We start from the raw sequence: 15,520 nt of genomic DNA, 5'->3' as shown, positions 1-15,520 counted from the left end.
TGTGTGTGTGTGTGTGTGTGTGTGTGTGTGTGTGTGTGTGTGTGTGTGTGTGTGTGTGTGTGTGTGTGTGTGTGTGTGTGTGTGTGTGTGCGCGCAGGTGTGTCCAGTCACAAACATATTGTGGAGGGCGGTAAGCCGATGTTAAGCATGAACAGCCCTCTCCACCATTATCTCCATCCTCCCTTCTCTTCCCTTCTCCGGCTCACCTTCCTCCTCCTCCTCCTCCTCCTTCCTCCTCCTCCTCATCCTCCTCCTCTCTAATCACAGGCCTAATTGACTCAGCCAGATTTGGCAACAGGCTTATTAGTGTCATTTCACACAACAAGGAATGACCTATGCAGATGGTGCAGCGGTGACAGTCGAGACGGAGCACAACCCTGAAACGCTCCAAATCCAACACACACACACACACACACACACACACACACACACACACACACACACACAGAGAGAGAGAGATCTTAAACGACCTATTGACAGCTTTCCAGTGGTTGTTTCACCAAATAAATGTTCCAATAGCTTCAATTTGAGGCAATTTCCTGCAGAAAAAAATGTCAACAATAAACCGGCATGTATCCAGTTTCCCGTTTGAGGCCAAACATACACTTTTACAAATGTTATTTTTGGAAGGCCACAAGCTGCCAGCTTCCCTTCTCAACTTGCCTTCGCCACGGTGAGATTTAATGGCACTGCATTGGTGTCGTTCAGCAGCCATACCTGCTGGTAAACAAGGTGTGCGTGATTGTAGGTGTCTGGAAGTAGGAGCTGGTCTCCGCGGTGGTGTGTTTTGTGCGGGGTTGTGTGTGTGTGTGATGATTAATCCTTCAGCCGTCACCTAAAATCTGCCTGCTGCTTGTCAGTGTGTGGATGTGTGTTGGATAAGTGTGTGTGTGTGTGTGTGTGTGTGTGTGTGTGTGTGTGTGTGTGTGTGTGTGTGTGTGTGTGTGTGTGTGTGTGTGCAGCAGACCTTACCGCTGTGCGCGCTGAACCAGCGGGGTGCGATGTGCAGGGGCAAGGTGTCAGCCAGCGACCCCCGGGACCCCAGATACAGCACCCCGTCCGTGTGGTGCCCGCCGCCCCCAGTGTCCTGGTAGCCGGTACCGTGGGGGGCCGCGGTAGTGCCCCCTGACCCCCCTCCGGCCCGATCCGAGTCCGTGCCTCTGGGGGTGTAGAAGCCGAAGGGCACGGCGGGACTGTGCTCGATGCCCATCCCGGCCACGGAGCTCACCGAGCGGCTCCGCAGGCCCATGGTGCCGCTCGGCCGGTAGTGACCGAAGTGGGCCGAGGGTGGCACCGCGCTGTCATCCGTAGAGACGCCGGGAAAAGCACCCCGGGGCCGCCCCGCCGTGCTCTGCTTTCCCCCCATCCAAAGCGGGGGAGAACTGGGGTGTGGGGGGGGGGGGTTCTGGGTGGAAACAGGAGGGGGCTCGGCTCGATCCGCAAAGGGTCAAGAGAGCCGGAACAGGCTGTCGCCCCCCCTCCCCGCGCTCCTGTCTGTCTCTCGGCCTGCCTGTCTGTCCGTGTGCCTCGGCCGGCTCGTCAGCTCTGACTCTCCGCAGACGCAACAGCCCGTTTCCCTGCCGAGCGGAACATGAGCCAGCCCTGACGTCTGGATTCACCTCAGCCGCAGACAAAACCTCGACACAACCAGGGGAGGGAGGTAGGGAGGTGGGGGTGGTGTTGGGGGCAGGGGAGGGGGTGGTGGATGGGGTGGCTGACGAGCAGTGAATGACGCCGAAATCCCGGCACGACGAAACAGATGCACACGCCGCGCTGCCCTCCGCCGTCCCAGGTGCTTCCTAAGACGGCTGTATCATTGCAGGCGGGACGCGGCAGCAACACGTTTATCCCGCACCGGCCGGGATCGCAGCAGCGCCGCAATGTTCGCCCCGCTGCACGCGCCTCATCTGCTCTCAGACATCGTGACAACTGTTGCTGTCTGTCTGACCGCCACCCGGCCCCCACCACCCCCCCCCCCTCCCCTCCCCTCAACCCCCACCCACCCACCCCCACAAAAAAAAAAAAAAAAAAAAAAACGGTCCACAAAAATAAATAAAATGACGTCGCCGTCCGCGCTTGTCAGTCCGGTCCGGTAACGGTGGGCTCCAACCAGCGGTCGCTTTTTTTTTTTTTTTTTTTTTTTCTTTCTTTTTTTTTCCCTCCACCCGGAGATCGGGGTCACAAGTGAAGCCGCTCCCCTGCGCTCGGAACCGGCGCTTCGTTCCTCTCCGCTCCGCCGCCGCCGCCGCCGCTGCTGCTCCTGCTGCCGCTGCTGCTACTGGCCAGACAATGGACGCGCTCAGTGCGCAAGCTCGGATCATAAACACAGACAGGACGGGAGACGGTGCCGGAGAAGACGCACGCGCACGCGCGCGCGCACCCCCCCCCCCCCCCACACACACACACACACACACACACACAACCACACACACTTTGTTTTAATTCCTCAACATGGGATTGGCCTGGATTTCTTCTGTAGGCGGTCTGAACCGAGGGATCGTTGGGGCGTTTTAGGATGCGACAGGTGTGGCAGGTGGACCTCAGGTAGATCAGTCTGATCTGGATTTTAGTACGTTTTTAACAGTCTGTGAGGAAAAAAAAAAAGACCAGCAAGAAAATATAAGAACAACGGCAGCAATAACATAAGCACAATAACAACAACAACAACAACAAAAATCAATGCACTGAAAGAAAAAACTATTTTTAGTGAGATTAATTTAATGTTTTTAAGTTAAGAATGAACAAATTCTAAGTTCATTGTACTGACATTTATAAATTTGTTGACAGTCAATTAAAAAAAAAATTCGAAATAAAAAAATATTCTCTTTACGTGAAAACATCATGACAAGAAGATTTGCAGCGTTAAAAAGTAGTTCCTAAAAGTTCCTAAACATTCAAATTATTTGCTCTATTGTGATTTTTTTTTTTTTTTTTTTTTAAAAGCTCACCTGACATTTAATTTGTGTATTTTATTGGGTTCAATTTAAAGTTTTGTGGGCAATTCGTCACCAATAAACTTTTAAGTTGGGACTTTGGGGTTCAAAATGGACCAAATGTGGGTTAACCAGTAGAAGTTGACCCACTTTAATTTTACTGTTGGTTTATTTAAACAGTTTGTCTTTAACTGTCAAAAATACACTGTTTGTTTGTAACCATGACTACGCTAAGAGCTGATGTTAGCTCACAGCTGGCGTTTCCTTCTGATTGGACAGGATTTCATTTAAAATTTAAATATAAATGAAATAAGTGTCACTAAATACATGGACTTTGGAAATCAAATGTGATTATCCCTTCCGGTTTTCATTGATATTATTCATAATTCGGATGGCGTGGCTGCAAAACAGATGTTACATCTTTAAATTGAAATTTTAAAAACTCAAAAATGTAATAAATTAAATAAAATATAATTTGCTGAATCCCGCTGATTTTCCCCCCCCCCCCCCAGTGCCAGGCCTCTAGCCGGTCCTCCATATTGTTGTCATTATCCACGTTATGCACAGATTTCACCACCATATGCTAAATTATTGGGATTACAGGCTTGCATGTTTGGTTTGGGATTACTTGGTCTAATCCTGTGCATGCGTGCGCGTGTGTGTGTGTGTGTGTGTGTGTGTGTGTGTGTGTGTGTGTGTGTGTGTGTGTGTGTGTGTGTGTGTGTGTGTGTGTGTGTGTGTGTGGTAATTAGGCTGGTTTTATTCTGCTTGGCTGTGTTTGTTTCTTCCCAATAACACACAATCGGTCTCATGCAGTCGTCTCGCTACCCAATAAGGTAAAACTATGGTAAAGTACTTACTGTGACACAGTAGGTGTTAATCTCGCCTGCTATAATGACAGCAGGCCTATAAATGGTCGCTGGTCTGCTCCTCAGCCATGTAAACACACACACACACACACACACACACACACACACACACACACACACTTCAACACATAAACCAGACGCACAATCAGTACAAGTGGTCCGAACATAAATTTAATACAAATAAGTCTATAGAGCATTGACTCCTGGATAAGAGGTGATTTACCTGAGGAAGAGGAGGAAGAGGAGGAGGAGGAGGGGGGGGGGGGGGCATTTACAGTTTCCAAGAAGTAATATGAATTAGAAAATTTGCTTAACTAATTGGAAAACATCTGTTGGTCCAATTTGTTGATCTTATTCTTCCAATATTTTTGCATTTATGATTGCATGTATATAATGTTCCTGAATCCCTGTAGAGGGGTGAAGGATGTAAAAAAAAAAAAATTAAAAAAAAATCTAAGAAACTAAGAAAAATCAATAAATAAAGTTGAAAAAATAAATAAATATGCAAATTAGACTTTGAATCACTCTTCACGGCCCCCAAAGAGAAACTCCTCCTCATGTACATGTGGTGGTAAGACTGCAGGCAGGCAGACAGAAGAGGAACTGTAAAAAAAATTAATAAAACACTTTTAGTAATCATAGAAACATTTATAATAATTTATATAATGGACGAATTATAAAACGATGAGCCTCTGGGTGCAGATTTGTGGTCATTTTATGTCTCTTTGTCATTATTGTTGTGACTTTGTGGTCATTTTGTTTTGCATTTGTGTCGTTTTGTCTCTTTGTCACGACTTTTTGTCACTCCTATCATTTTGTGCCTCTTTTTGTGGTTGTTTTCTCTACTTTCTCTCTGGCATCATTTCTTGTCACTTTGCAGGGGTTTTTTTTGTCTTTTTTTTTTGTCATTTTGTCTCTTTGTGGTCATTTTCTATCGTAATTAAAGCCGGGACTCGGACCCAGGGACCGGTCAGTAATCTCCCCCCTTTCTACGCCGTTCAGTCACCGATGTCACTCAAACCAATGGATGTCATTAATTAAAAGTGTGCAGGTAATATTCACTGACCAGTAAAAACATGTACGCCTTGGTGCTGGAAATTCTTACAAACCAGTGATAATGAAATATACAGTTTACAAACTATAATGGAGTCACTATGAAGTAGTAGGTTTTTTTTAATTAAAAGTCTATTTTAGTGGTTGTGAGTGTGCTAACCTGTTTATTTCGTTCGTTCTGGCTGCATGCTGGGAGAACAATATTGAAAAATCTACTGAAGCATTTTATTTGGTCCATTTTCTAGGATTCAAACGTTTGAGAAGCTGCAGGTTTTTCCCACGAGGATGCACCGCTGACACCCTGTGGTGGAGGAGAGTATTGCGCCATCACAGCCACACGAGGACCTGGAGGTACTTAGAAAGGCTGGATGGATGTTAATCTGGCATGAAGCTGTTTTTTTTTTTTTTTATGTCCAGTTTACCAGCTGTGGGATCGTGACGCGAGTCCTAAAGAGACAAATTACTCTTGAGGAAGGACAAACTGATGTCTCTCAACCTTCCAGCAATATCCTTTATTTTATATTCTGAGTGTTTCACAGCCAAAACAATAAAGGTGAGGTGGAACTCAAGATAGGCTTTAAAAAAATGAATAAACTGAATTCATGTGGAATAATGAGTTGAAAGACATTTTGAAAGTGTAAAACTCGCAGTCGATTTTTGTTTTTGTTTCACCCTTCTCTGCAGCGCCCCCTGGTGTGCGGATGCCGGCACCTACAATTTTTTTACAATGTGAAAGAAGTCGCTTATTAACCAAAACTTTTAACTGTATCAAATAAATGCAGCTTTCAAAATTATTAGTAACTGATAAGCTACAAATGCATAAAAGAAAAATAATTGTGACATTTAAATAACTTGAAATACTCATTGCCTTGTAAAAACAATTTTTTTTTTTAATAGTACTCACCGTCCTGTATTTTTGGAAATTAATACATTTTTTAATGGTACAAGTGTCCTTTTCAGACATTAACCATTTAAACATGTGCAGAGGAAAGAACTCTATTCATCTTCATCATCTTTACTTGATTTAAAGACAGAAAGCTGGAATGAAATGTCAAACAATGCATGCTGGGAAGTTTGCTAATATGCTGCTTTTATTTCTTTACAAATATAGTTGAATAAGTTGACTGAAGTAGTGAATTCATTCAAGCCATTTCAAGTTAAAACAACAAGTTAGATCAACTCATGTTTTTAAGTTGTGAAGTGGTCTGAAAACAAAAATGACACATTTGTTTGTTAAATTAACAAAAGTTAAATTCCTGCTAGATGATTTAAAGTGCTTTAATCCAACATCAATCTTGTCCACTGTTGACACTGGTTTTTTTTTTATTTATTTTTTTTATTTTTTTGCCTTTACAAACAAAACGGTTCAACAAATCTAAAAAGTGTGTTTTAAACAATGTTCAGACTTAAAACAATAAATAAATTAACAGTGATTTTAGCTTCGGGTGAATTTAAGTTGTTTCAGCCAAAAATAAAGAAGAAAGTGTGCAAATTATTTTCCAGATGTTTCCAGGACATTTCAGTCTTTTTTTTTCAGGTGTTTTCCAGTTATGGAAAACGAGTCCTGGTTTCTGGGACATGTGGGGACGCTGGCATGCTTAAAAAAAAAAAAAAAAAAAAAAGTCCCACACAGTGAAGAAGACATAAACGGACTGCAGCTGCAGTTAATTCAAACCGTAATATTAATGGTTTTCTCGATTTAACTGAATTTCCCAAAAAATGGCTGCTTGCTCGATACCCTATTAGATTTCCCTTTTTGAGTGATCAACTGTTAACATTTGATCCAGAAGTCCCGTTTTACCAGGAAGTACTTGGTCATCCCTCGCGCTGCTTTCACAGCTCTCCCTTCTGCAGAATCTTCCCAGGATTCATCAGGTTCTTCGGGTCGAGGGCGTCCTTGAGACCGTGCATGACCCGGATGGCCTGAGGCCCCAGCTCCTCACACAGCAGCGCTCTCTTTCCTAAACCCACCCCGTGCTCCCCCGTACAGGTACCGTCCACGGCCAGGGCGCGCCTGCAGGAGGAACAAACACCTCTTAATTTAGGCTGTTACCGATATCACAATATATGTGTGACTTCACAAAAACACTAAATCTGAAGACACTAACGTCTCCGTGTGAGCTGTCAATTTCTCCTTAAGTAAACGTATCAAAATTCAACCCATTTTAAAGCAATTAAAATAACTTGATATGACTAATTATCGTTCCAATGTTTGGTTGAATTTTCTGCTGTATATAAAGGAAGGAACCAAATGGGAAGTAAATATTCCTTCATGCGCGGCTCCATAATGTCTATTTTGTGGAAATCGAGTGATTACAACATGCACAGAAGAGTTATTTCTAAGTTCAAAATGGGATAATAGTCACATAAAGATGCTAAAAATGAAATTGCAGGATGGAAACTGGACCAAAAAAAACCCCAAAAAACAAAACAGTTTTCGATAGCTAAAACTAACAAAAGCTGAATAATTTAAATTTCATTAACAGGGGTCAGAAATGAACCAGGAAACTTCGCATCAGTTAACGACGAAGCTCCGCGGATCGAAGTCCTGATTGGTGGAGGATTTGAGAGGAAGCGGACCGGAGAGGTGACGGGATCAGAGACACGGTTTACCTGGCCAGTCTCTCGGTGAACAGGTGGACTCGGTGCAGCTCGTCCGGGTCGCCGGGATCCACCACCATGAGACAGTGGAAGTTACCGTCGCCCACGTGACCCGCGATTGGACCTGAAAGGCCGACGGCATCATCGGTCATTACAAACCAAGAAGAAAAAAAAAACCACATCTTCCACACGTCAGTTCAACCTGCTGTCGCTCCCGTTTAAGGTTTGTTGTTAAAAGGCTTCCAACACGTTTTTTTTCCTACAACGAGGAAATAAATGCAATAAAACACACTCAACTGCTCTGAAGAACACCGGAGTCACTCGGCTTGTCATTCAGTCGCAGTTTCAACCGGCTGTTTCCAGGTAAACAAGTAAACAAGGTTAATGTTCTGCTCCTCACCCGTGAGTCTGTTCTCGATCAGGTCCTCCTTCGTCTCCACGATGACTTCAGGCAGTCGAGACAGTGGGACACACACATCGGTGGCGTACGCCTACGCACGCGCAAACACACATGGGAAGGAATTCAAACGTAAATGAAGTGAGACAGCCTGTGAAGCCCGAGTCGTGACGGGGCTCGTGTAGTCGACGTCTGTTCGACCAACAGTTTCATCTCCAAAGCTCTCGAGTTCTCACACAGCAGCAGTAAGTTATAATAATATGACGTTTCATCCCCGAAGAGCAGCTCTATTAAACAATATTACATCTTCCCGTCTTCCCTGTCGCTCAACATGCTTTGTATAAATATAACGTTCACATTTCATAACATTAAGTGGAACTATTTCAAAAGATCTGAATCCGTTTTAAACAAATCTGTGAGGTTTTATTCAGTAAAGCTTGTTTAGATTTATATAAATCCGTCTTCAGATTTCCCCCTCCGTCCTCCAGCAGCCTGTTTACGAAGCTCATTATTTGCATTATTCATGGCCACCTAACTAATGAATAATAAAAAATGTCCTTATGCTGCACACGTAAGCCAGATGTGTATAGAAATCTGCTCGCCATCTCGAGGCCACAATTACGGCAATTTATCTTTAAAAATAAATAACTGTTGAGTTGAGTGATTATTGTAAGAAATATCTGTGTGTATGAACAGTATCTATAAGCAGGGGCGGGCTCATCCTAAAGCCTCCTCCATGGACTTTGTCTTGTCAAAGAGTGTGATCTTGCTCTGAGGGCCCACTGGCGGGCCGGCCTTTAAAACAGTGTGTTTGTTTGTTTGTTTGTTTACCTTGCAGCCGGGTCTGAGAGCCAGAGCGGCGTACCAGGCGTCGTGACGAGCTTGCCACAGCCGGCTCCGAGTTTCAGCATCTCGAGCCCACTGGAAGTCGGAAGCTCCGTTACACTGAGTGATGTCCGCTGAAGAAAAAAAAAAAAAAAACACACAAACCAGAAATGTGAGAGTTTCATGATGTCGCCGTGAACCAGCATTAGTCTACGTTAGCAACCAAATATCAACAAAAGTATTGCTCACTAAGCTAACATGAGCAGTGAACATGTTCAGCAGTACGTGAAGCGCCGGAGGGCCAAAATTCAGCGCTCAGGATGAACCGCAATTTCGATCTCAGAAACCAACACTAAGGTGCTCATTTTGTTTTTAAAAACATTTCTTGTCGGCGTTTCAGCACAACTCGCTCACCGGTGGTGCCGACTTGTTCTTCGAGGCTTCGCTCCGAGCCGTGAAACTCCAGGAACAGAGTCGGGGCGGCGGGGTAGGACAGAGAGCTGAACCTGTTGCACGCGTCGATCATCACGTCATCCAGAAACTCTGGATATCACACACACACACACACACACACACACACACACACACACACACACACACACACACACACACACACACACACACACAGGACGAGGGAAATGTCAGCGTGATCCATCGTTTCTTCTTTTTTTTGTTTGCTTAATAGCTGAATTTCTTTTTCCAGCTGTCGAAAACTGATATTGATTTATTTTCATTCCTGATCATACGATATATTCCTCCCTATCTCGTAGGAATTTTTTTAGAATTTGTAATAATGACATGAACGTTTACGGTAACTTCAATACTTCACTAATTTTTTAGATCCCCACTGGCGTTTCTTCTTCGTTAACACGGGGACCATGAAATCATACGGTTCATTTGTCCAAAGGGCGTTAAAGTGACCATCAAAGAACGATCTGAAGAGATGTCTTCCTTTATGAGAAAACGTTCACCCCTCCTCCCCACCTTAGTTTAGTTTCCTTCCTCCCTTTCTCACCGATGCGAGCGATGGGAACTCCGGCCTGCAGGACCTGCACGGTGCTGTCCACCGCCGCCTGCACGGAGGGGAAGGAGCAGACGGCCGACAGCATGGCCTCCGGGATGCCGTACAGGCGGAGTGTCGTTTTGGTGATGATTCCCAGCGTTCCCTCCGACCCCACAAACAGGTTGGTCATGTTGTAGCCCGCCGCCGTCTTCCTGGGGACAGAAAAACGAAGCCGTGAGGTTTTTAAAAAGCACGAGGCGACATCACGAACCGTGTTCTGGTTTTAAAAAAAAAACAAGAAAAAAAAAAAAAAGGAGGCGCGTACCTGGGACGTCGGCCCTTACCGGCGGTGTGTACGACGGTGCCGTCGGCCAACACCACCTCCAGGTTGATGACGTTTTCCCTCATCGTCCCGTAGCGCACGGCGTTGGTGCCGGAGGCGCTGGTGGCCGCCATGCCGCACAGAGACGCATCCGCTCCCGGATCTGAGACAACAATGCGTTTCCTCACTTCTTATTCAAATCATAGATCTGTAAATCTGACAACGGTATTGCGAGTGACTGCTGTGATCAACCTGTAACTTGGAAATAATAACTTGTTAATATTGAATTTCAACTACTTTAATAATATCCGTTCATAGATTATTTGTTGGATACTTGTTACAGAAAACCTCATTAAATATTTTACCACTTAAACTCTGACAGAGCGAGATCGAATAAATCACGTCGGCTCACTCGAAAATAACTTTCTTTTCACTTCCACAGATAATATATATATATATATATATATATATATATTAAAAAAAAAGATGCTCTCATGAAAACTTGGTGGATACCTGAATGGAAACGATTTTATTTTGAAAAGGTGCTTTTATTGTGACAAGACCAACAGGGAAATAGAAATGTGAAGAACGTCCACATGCTGGATCGATGCGCGAAGGACTGAAATTAAACAGATGTTTCTTTTCACTTCATTCATGACGTCGGGACACGGAGCTGAATTCTTGTTGATCTTTTGTTTTGTTTTATCCAATCAGAAGCGAACGGGTGTATTTTTGCTACAGATGAGCGAATCTCGGATGTTGTGACATTTTAATGCCAAAACTAAAAAGCTGTCCATTGTAATCCTCTTTCACGCGTAAAATACACTCGTTTATTTTCGTTTTGTTTATCACCAACATCACAACTGTTAATTTGATGCTTTTACTTGCTGGCTTTTTTTTTTTTTTTTTTTTCTTCACCAGCAGCAGCACTTTCATTCATTTTGCCGTTTTAAAAACGCGTCCCGGTCCTTTCACCGAGCTACCGGGGAACCCCGCAAACGGCGTGACTGACCGACAGGGAACCAGAGGCCGGTGTCCCGCAGGTAGGCGTTGAGGGCCTTCCGGGTCACGCCGGGCTCCACCGTCACGTCAAAGTCATCCGGGTGGAGATCCAGAACCTGATCCATGTTCCTTAAACTGAAGCACACGCCACCCTGGAGGGCCGGAGAGAGAAACGTGTAGATACGTGTTTATTTACAGTTTATCACGATTAAAAATTGCTGTTGTTTGTACGGGACCTACATCCAGTCACCGACGCGCCCTCTCACCTTCACAGCACCGACCCCTCCCTCCAAGCCCGTCCCGGTGCCGAAGGGGATGATGGGAAGGCGGTGGTTGTGGCAGACCTTGGCCAGGGCACTGACCTCCTCCACGCAGCGTGGAAACACCACCACATCTGGGGGGCAGCATCTGGGACGGCAGAGATGCGACACGATCAACTCGCCGTTCTCTAAAGTAAAATGGCAGCTTTTGATTTTCCTCCCCTCAAAATAAAAAACCAAAACCTAATTTGGAATTAATTCAGCGACCGAGGTCCACGAGAGGAAATGTTTTTGTGCGAATATCCTCAGTTACAAGTCGACTAGAAGGACATGAAATGATAAAATAATCAAGGCTCACATTCGATTATTTCCGTTGGTTGGACCGAGTCGTGCCGTACCCGAAGCTCACGACCCCAAAAGGTGGAGGTTGGAACGGAGGTCTGCCGGTAAATCTAAAGCTTCATCTTCTGGTTCAGCTCCATCTTTACTAAAAAAAAAAATAGTCCGATGCATTGCCTGCTTTTACTGCTGATGTTGCGTAAATCCGTCCCAACCCAAAAGGGAGCATCCTAACATTTCAGCTCTGTAAGCACCACCACTGAGAAATGTGAGTGTATATAATTCTGGAGAAAAACGCATCTTATATATTTGCATTTAAAAAAAATGTCTTATTAAAAAGCACCATTCCCATGCAACGTTGTGATTGTGTGACGGACGGACGGACGGACGGACGGACGGACGGACGGACTGACCTGTGTACAGACTCGTCTTTGCCGTGTTGCTCTCTGACGGCTTCACTCAACGAGACGCCGTCCTCGCCGCATATAGACCTGAATGCAGAGAGCACGCCGTCCACAGACGCCCTCTGTACACACACACACACACACACACACACACACACACACAGCGAGTCATCGAAAAAGAAATAAATATTAAAAGCAAAATCAAACCGTCGACTGTTGCTGTGATCGTGTTAGCAAGATGACTTTTGATTAAAAACGAAGCCCCAGATTTTAAGTCATGGCTTGTTTTTTTCGTTTTTTTTAATGCTTTTAACATCAAATTTTAATAAAGCGAAATAAAAATAAATACATAACATCATAAAACAAAAACGATTGAATAGTTTAAGCAACCGTTATCTTATCTCCAATGTATTTTTACCAGTGCCCAGCAGTAATGCGCTCCTACCGCCAGTAGGTGTTGGTACTTTTACCAACACCTACTGGCGCCGTTTCACTAATTTAAAAATAGATTTAAATAGATTTAAATATGGAAATAGAAACGAGAGACGGCAGAAACGGCAGGGAGGAATTACGTAACTGTTAAAAGGTTTTTATTAAAATGGCCATTACGGCATTGAAAAAACAAAACGGATCTGAAAAGACCTTCGTGGTAGAAAACATGATTTTACATCACGCTACGGCACCTTATTCCACCAACCGAGGGAGAGCAGCTCTAAGAAGCTGCATCAAAGTTATGCTGCAGAAGGACCGTCAAATGCCAAGATGCTCTTTGGGGAATTCCCTCAAACAGGATTCTTCCGGACAGACAAAAAGACAAAAAGAGGAAGGAGGCCGGACTCAACTTTATCGAGATATGGGAATGGCAAAGGAGATGAGCTGGGAGGACTTTCAGGAGTCTCTTTTCAGAAAAGTACGGCCAAAGAAGCGTCACTCAGTTTAATCCGCCATTCATTTTGTGTTTTTAACCATCAAGGGTTGGTTTGCTGTTTTTATCGTTCCTAGAGGCTGCATCAAAATAAAAATTATATCTTCCAACAACGCCAGAAGTTCACATTAAGTCAAATTTTCCATTTTTGTACAGTAAAAACGTTAGAGCTGTAAAAAAAAAAAAAAAAAAATACCCATAATATGTGGAAAATTAAAGTTTGTTGCATTGGCCGGGAATCGAACCCGGGCCTCCCGCGTGGCAGGCGAGAATTCTACCACTGAACCACCAATGCTTGTGAGAAAGTACATGAGAATGGACAACCCGACACAACAGAGGAACAGCCACTGTAGGCCAGTTTTAATCTGTCTAGAATTTACTTTATTTATCAACACTTATGGTATCCAAACAACAGCAAATGCACGAGCACTGGGCAGGAGCAAAATAAAAACCCACAGAGCCACAGACCTTAAAGTTGCACTGATATTTCTTCGAGCAACAGCACAAGGTTTAAATGAGGTTAAAATGTTAGTGTGTACAATACAATTCGTCCAACACGTTCATAGTATATATTTTTTTCTTTTATATAGGAGATTTCCTCTGGCAAATATGTTAGAGCGACCAAAAAAAAAAAAAAAAAGGACATTTGCATTGGCCGGGAATCGAACCCGGGCCTCCCGCGTGGCAGGCGAGAATTCTACCACTGAACCACCAATGCTTGACGAGCCTGCTACGGGCACCGTCGTGAGAAAAACGGCCTACCGACATGAGTGTAAAAGGAAATAAAGATGACATTTTTGCACCTCTCTGATCCTTAATCCGAGTCTCAGGAAACGGAGGAAAAGTGCCCGTGTGTGTCCAACAAGAAGGGAGAGGCATGGAGTGAGCAAGAAGGGAAGAAGGAGGAGCCGGAGACGTGGAAACTAGCGTCTCTGTGACTGTGTGTCATGAGACAACACAAACCATAAAGCACTTTACATAAACTTCAGGTCTGAAAAGTGAACAGCGTTTGTTAAAATATATCCATAATACGTGGAAAAATAAAGTTTGTTGCATTGGCCGGGAATCGAACCCGGGCCTCCCGCGTGGCAGGCGAGAATTCTACCACTGAACCACCAATGCAGACGTTGCACAACTTTGGCGCAGACGTCGCCTGACAGGTGACACGCCGAGAACATGTACATACGTTAACACTCACTTCTCAGCTAATGCAATGTATGATGTAGAAATCAATTTAAAAAATAAAAAAAATTAAAAAAAAAGAATTTATATCTTGACTGGGCTTCCATAACTGGTATTGATAATTATTTTACTTGCAAATGGATTCCAATATATGCTCTCAAATTCACCAAGCAACATCAGGCAGAGATATATGCATTTAAAACGCGTCTGAAGGAGTGTGTATGTAGGCAGTGACTAAAACTATTAAGAAGCACAACTCACTGCAAAAAAAACAACACAATTCAATTCCCCCCGTGACTATAAGAAAAATATATATAACTTATATTTGCACGACGTTACTTTGCATTGAAGTAGATTCTGGAAGTTTTATAGGAAATAATATATTAAGAGTCACGTGTTGCACAGCATTTGCACACAATAGCCATTTTGAGACCACTTTGGTGTGTCATAGTCATAAATCTGAAATAGCTAATGCAGGCAGATGTTCTTCAAAATACATATAAACAAGTGATAATCAGCATACTTGGAGGACCGTGTAAATAATTTCTTAAAAATTATCACGATTTTTTTTCATTCATCTTCAAATGATTTTCAAAAGTACACTGTACATGTTATTAAAACTAAATAAAATAATATTCCAGACACTAATTTTGATTTATAATTTAACGTTACGAGAACGTGTGTGCGTAAAGGGGGCGGAGGAGGGAGGGGGGGGGCGGGGCACCTCAATCCCCCCCCCCCTCTCCCCCCTCAAAATAAATAAAAATAAATAAAAACGATAAAAGTTGACTTGTTTTAAAACGCACTCACCGTGGCCGTGGGCTCCGGTGTAACGTGGCGACACTGCGGGAGGCAGCGCCGGTGACGTCGCAGCAGGGGGCTCCGTGTCAAACCGAGGAGCATTGTCCCACCGAGCTGAAGTCACCGACTGACTGCTGAAAATAACACCTGACAAAATAACCGTCACCGCAAACGCACCACTTCCGCTGCAGCCCTTTTCAAAATAAAATAATAGTTTGATACTTTAAAGCACATTATATCTTTATTGGTTGAATCCTGCACCTTCTATTACTGGATAGTATCCTAAAATTGATCCATTAGTTATAGCTGTTTTACATTACATTTAGCAAATCTCAAGCATTTATACATTACTTTGTTATTTTAACTATCTTTCCATTACTTTTAGCTGTTTTAATCATTTATACATTACTCTGGATGACATGATAACCCAGCCGTTATAGGGTGCAACTGTCAGTAGTGAGTCTGGTTTGATTTATTGGTTTGGTTTCCAGACTCGTACTGCATGTCATTTCCCTCCCATCCAATAAAGACTGAAATGAAAAAAACTAGTAGTAGTTTGTTATTACAAAAGGTTTACGTGTTAATATATTCAAATATTAGGCCT

The 15,520-nt window shown here is 43.8% G+C and overlaps 2 protein-coding genes and 3 non-coding genes across 5 annotated transcripts in view; all 5 read right to left on the bottom strand.

Moving 5' to 3' along the window:
- znrf1 (zinc and ring finger 1) overlaps positions 1 to 1,970 on the bottom strand; it is a 48,862-nt gene extending 46,892 nt beyond the window's left edge. The window contains exon 1 of the mRNA XM_069714288.1: positions 973 to 1,970. Within this exon, the coding sequence (XP_069570389.1) occupies positions 973 to 1,366 (394 nt within the window). The 5' untranslated portion in view covers positions 1,367 to 1,970. The remainder of the gene's footprint in view (positions 1 to 972) is intronic.
- Positions 1,971 to 6,191: 4,221 nt separating this feature from the next.
- ldhd (lactate dehydrogenase D) lies at positions 6,192 to 15,051 on the bottom strand. Its single transcript, XM_069714331.1, has 11 exons — positions 14,926 to 15,051; positions 12,018 to 12,130; positions 11,272 to 11,413; positions 11,016 to 11,157; positions 10,007 to 10,166; positions 9,694 to 9,893; positions 9,093 to 9,221; positions 8,685 to 8,812; positions 7,857 to 7,947; positions 7,469 to 7,580; positions 6,192 to 6,869 (listed from the first exon to the last, which is right to left on the bottom strand). Exons 1-11 carry the CDS (start codon positions 15,016 to 15,018, stop codon positions 6,689 to 6,691), a joined length of 1,491 nt encoding a protein of 496 aa, XP_069570432.1. The 5' UTR covers positions 15,019 to 15,051; the 3' UTR covers positions 6,192 to 6,688.
- Positions 13,158 to 13,228, bottom strand: trnag-gcc (transfer RNA glycine (anticodon GCC)). Its single transcript has one exon. It is a non-coding gene; the product is annotated as a tRNA-Gly (tRNA).
- trnag-gcc (transfer RNA glycine (anticodon GCC)) lies at positions 13,581 to 13,651 on the bottom strand. Its single transcript has one exon. It is a non-coding gene; the product is annotated as a tRNA-Gly (tRNA).
- trnag-gcc (transfer RNA glycine (anticodon GCC)) lies at positions 13,985 to 14,055 on the bottom strand. Its single transcript has one exon. It is a non-coding gene; the product is annotated as a tRNA-Gly (tRNA).
- Positions 15,052 to 15,520: the final 469 nt, after the last annotated feature.

The sequence above is a fragment of the Brachyistius frenatus genome, unplaced genomic scaffold (assembly GCF_029030835.1).
Source record: "Brachyistius frenatus isolate BFR_SWC_R1_liver_20210118 unplaced genomic scaffold, ASM2903083v1 Contig_129, whole genome shotgun sequence".
NCBI classification, from domain to species: Eukaryota; Metazoa; Chordata; class Actinopteri; family Embiotocidae; genus Brachyistius; species Brachyistius frenatus.
This window is presented reverse-complemented; position numbering and strand designations above follow the sequence as displayed.

Excerpts from the sequence above, each read along its gene's own strand:
- ldhd (XM_069714331.1), bottom strand. The coding sequence starts at position 15,018 with ATGCTCCTCGGTTTGACACGGAGCCCCCTGCTGCGACGTCACCGGCGC. Across the intron at positions 10,167-11,015 it reads CGGCCTCTGGTTCCCTGTCG|ATCCGGGAGCGGATGCGTCT; the intron begins GTCAGTCACGCC and ends TTGTTGTCTCAG. Across the intron at positions 8,813-9,092 it reads AGAACAAGTCGGCACCACCG|CGGACATCACTCAGTGTAAC; the intron begins GTGAGCGAGTTG and ends TTTTTTCTTCAG.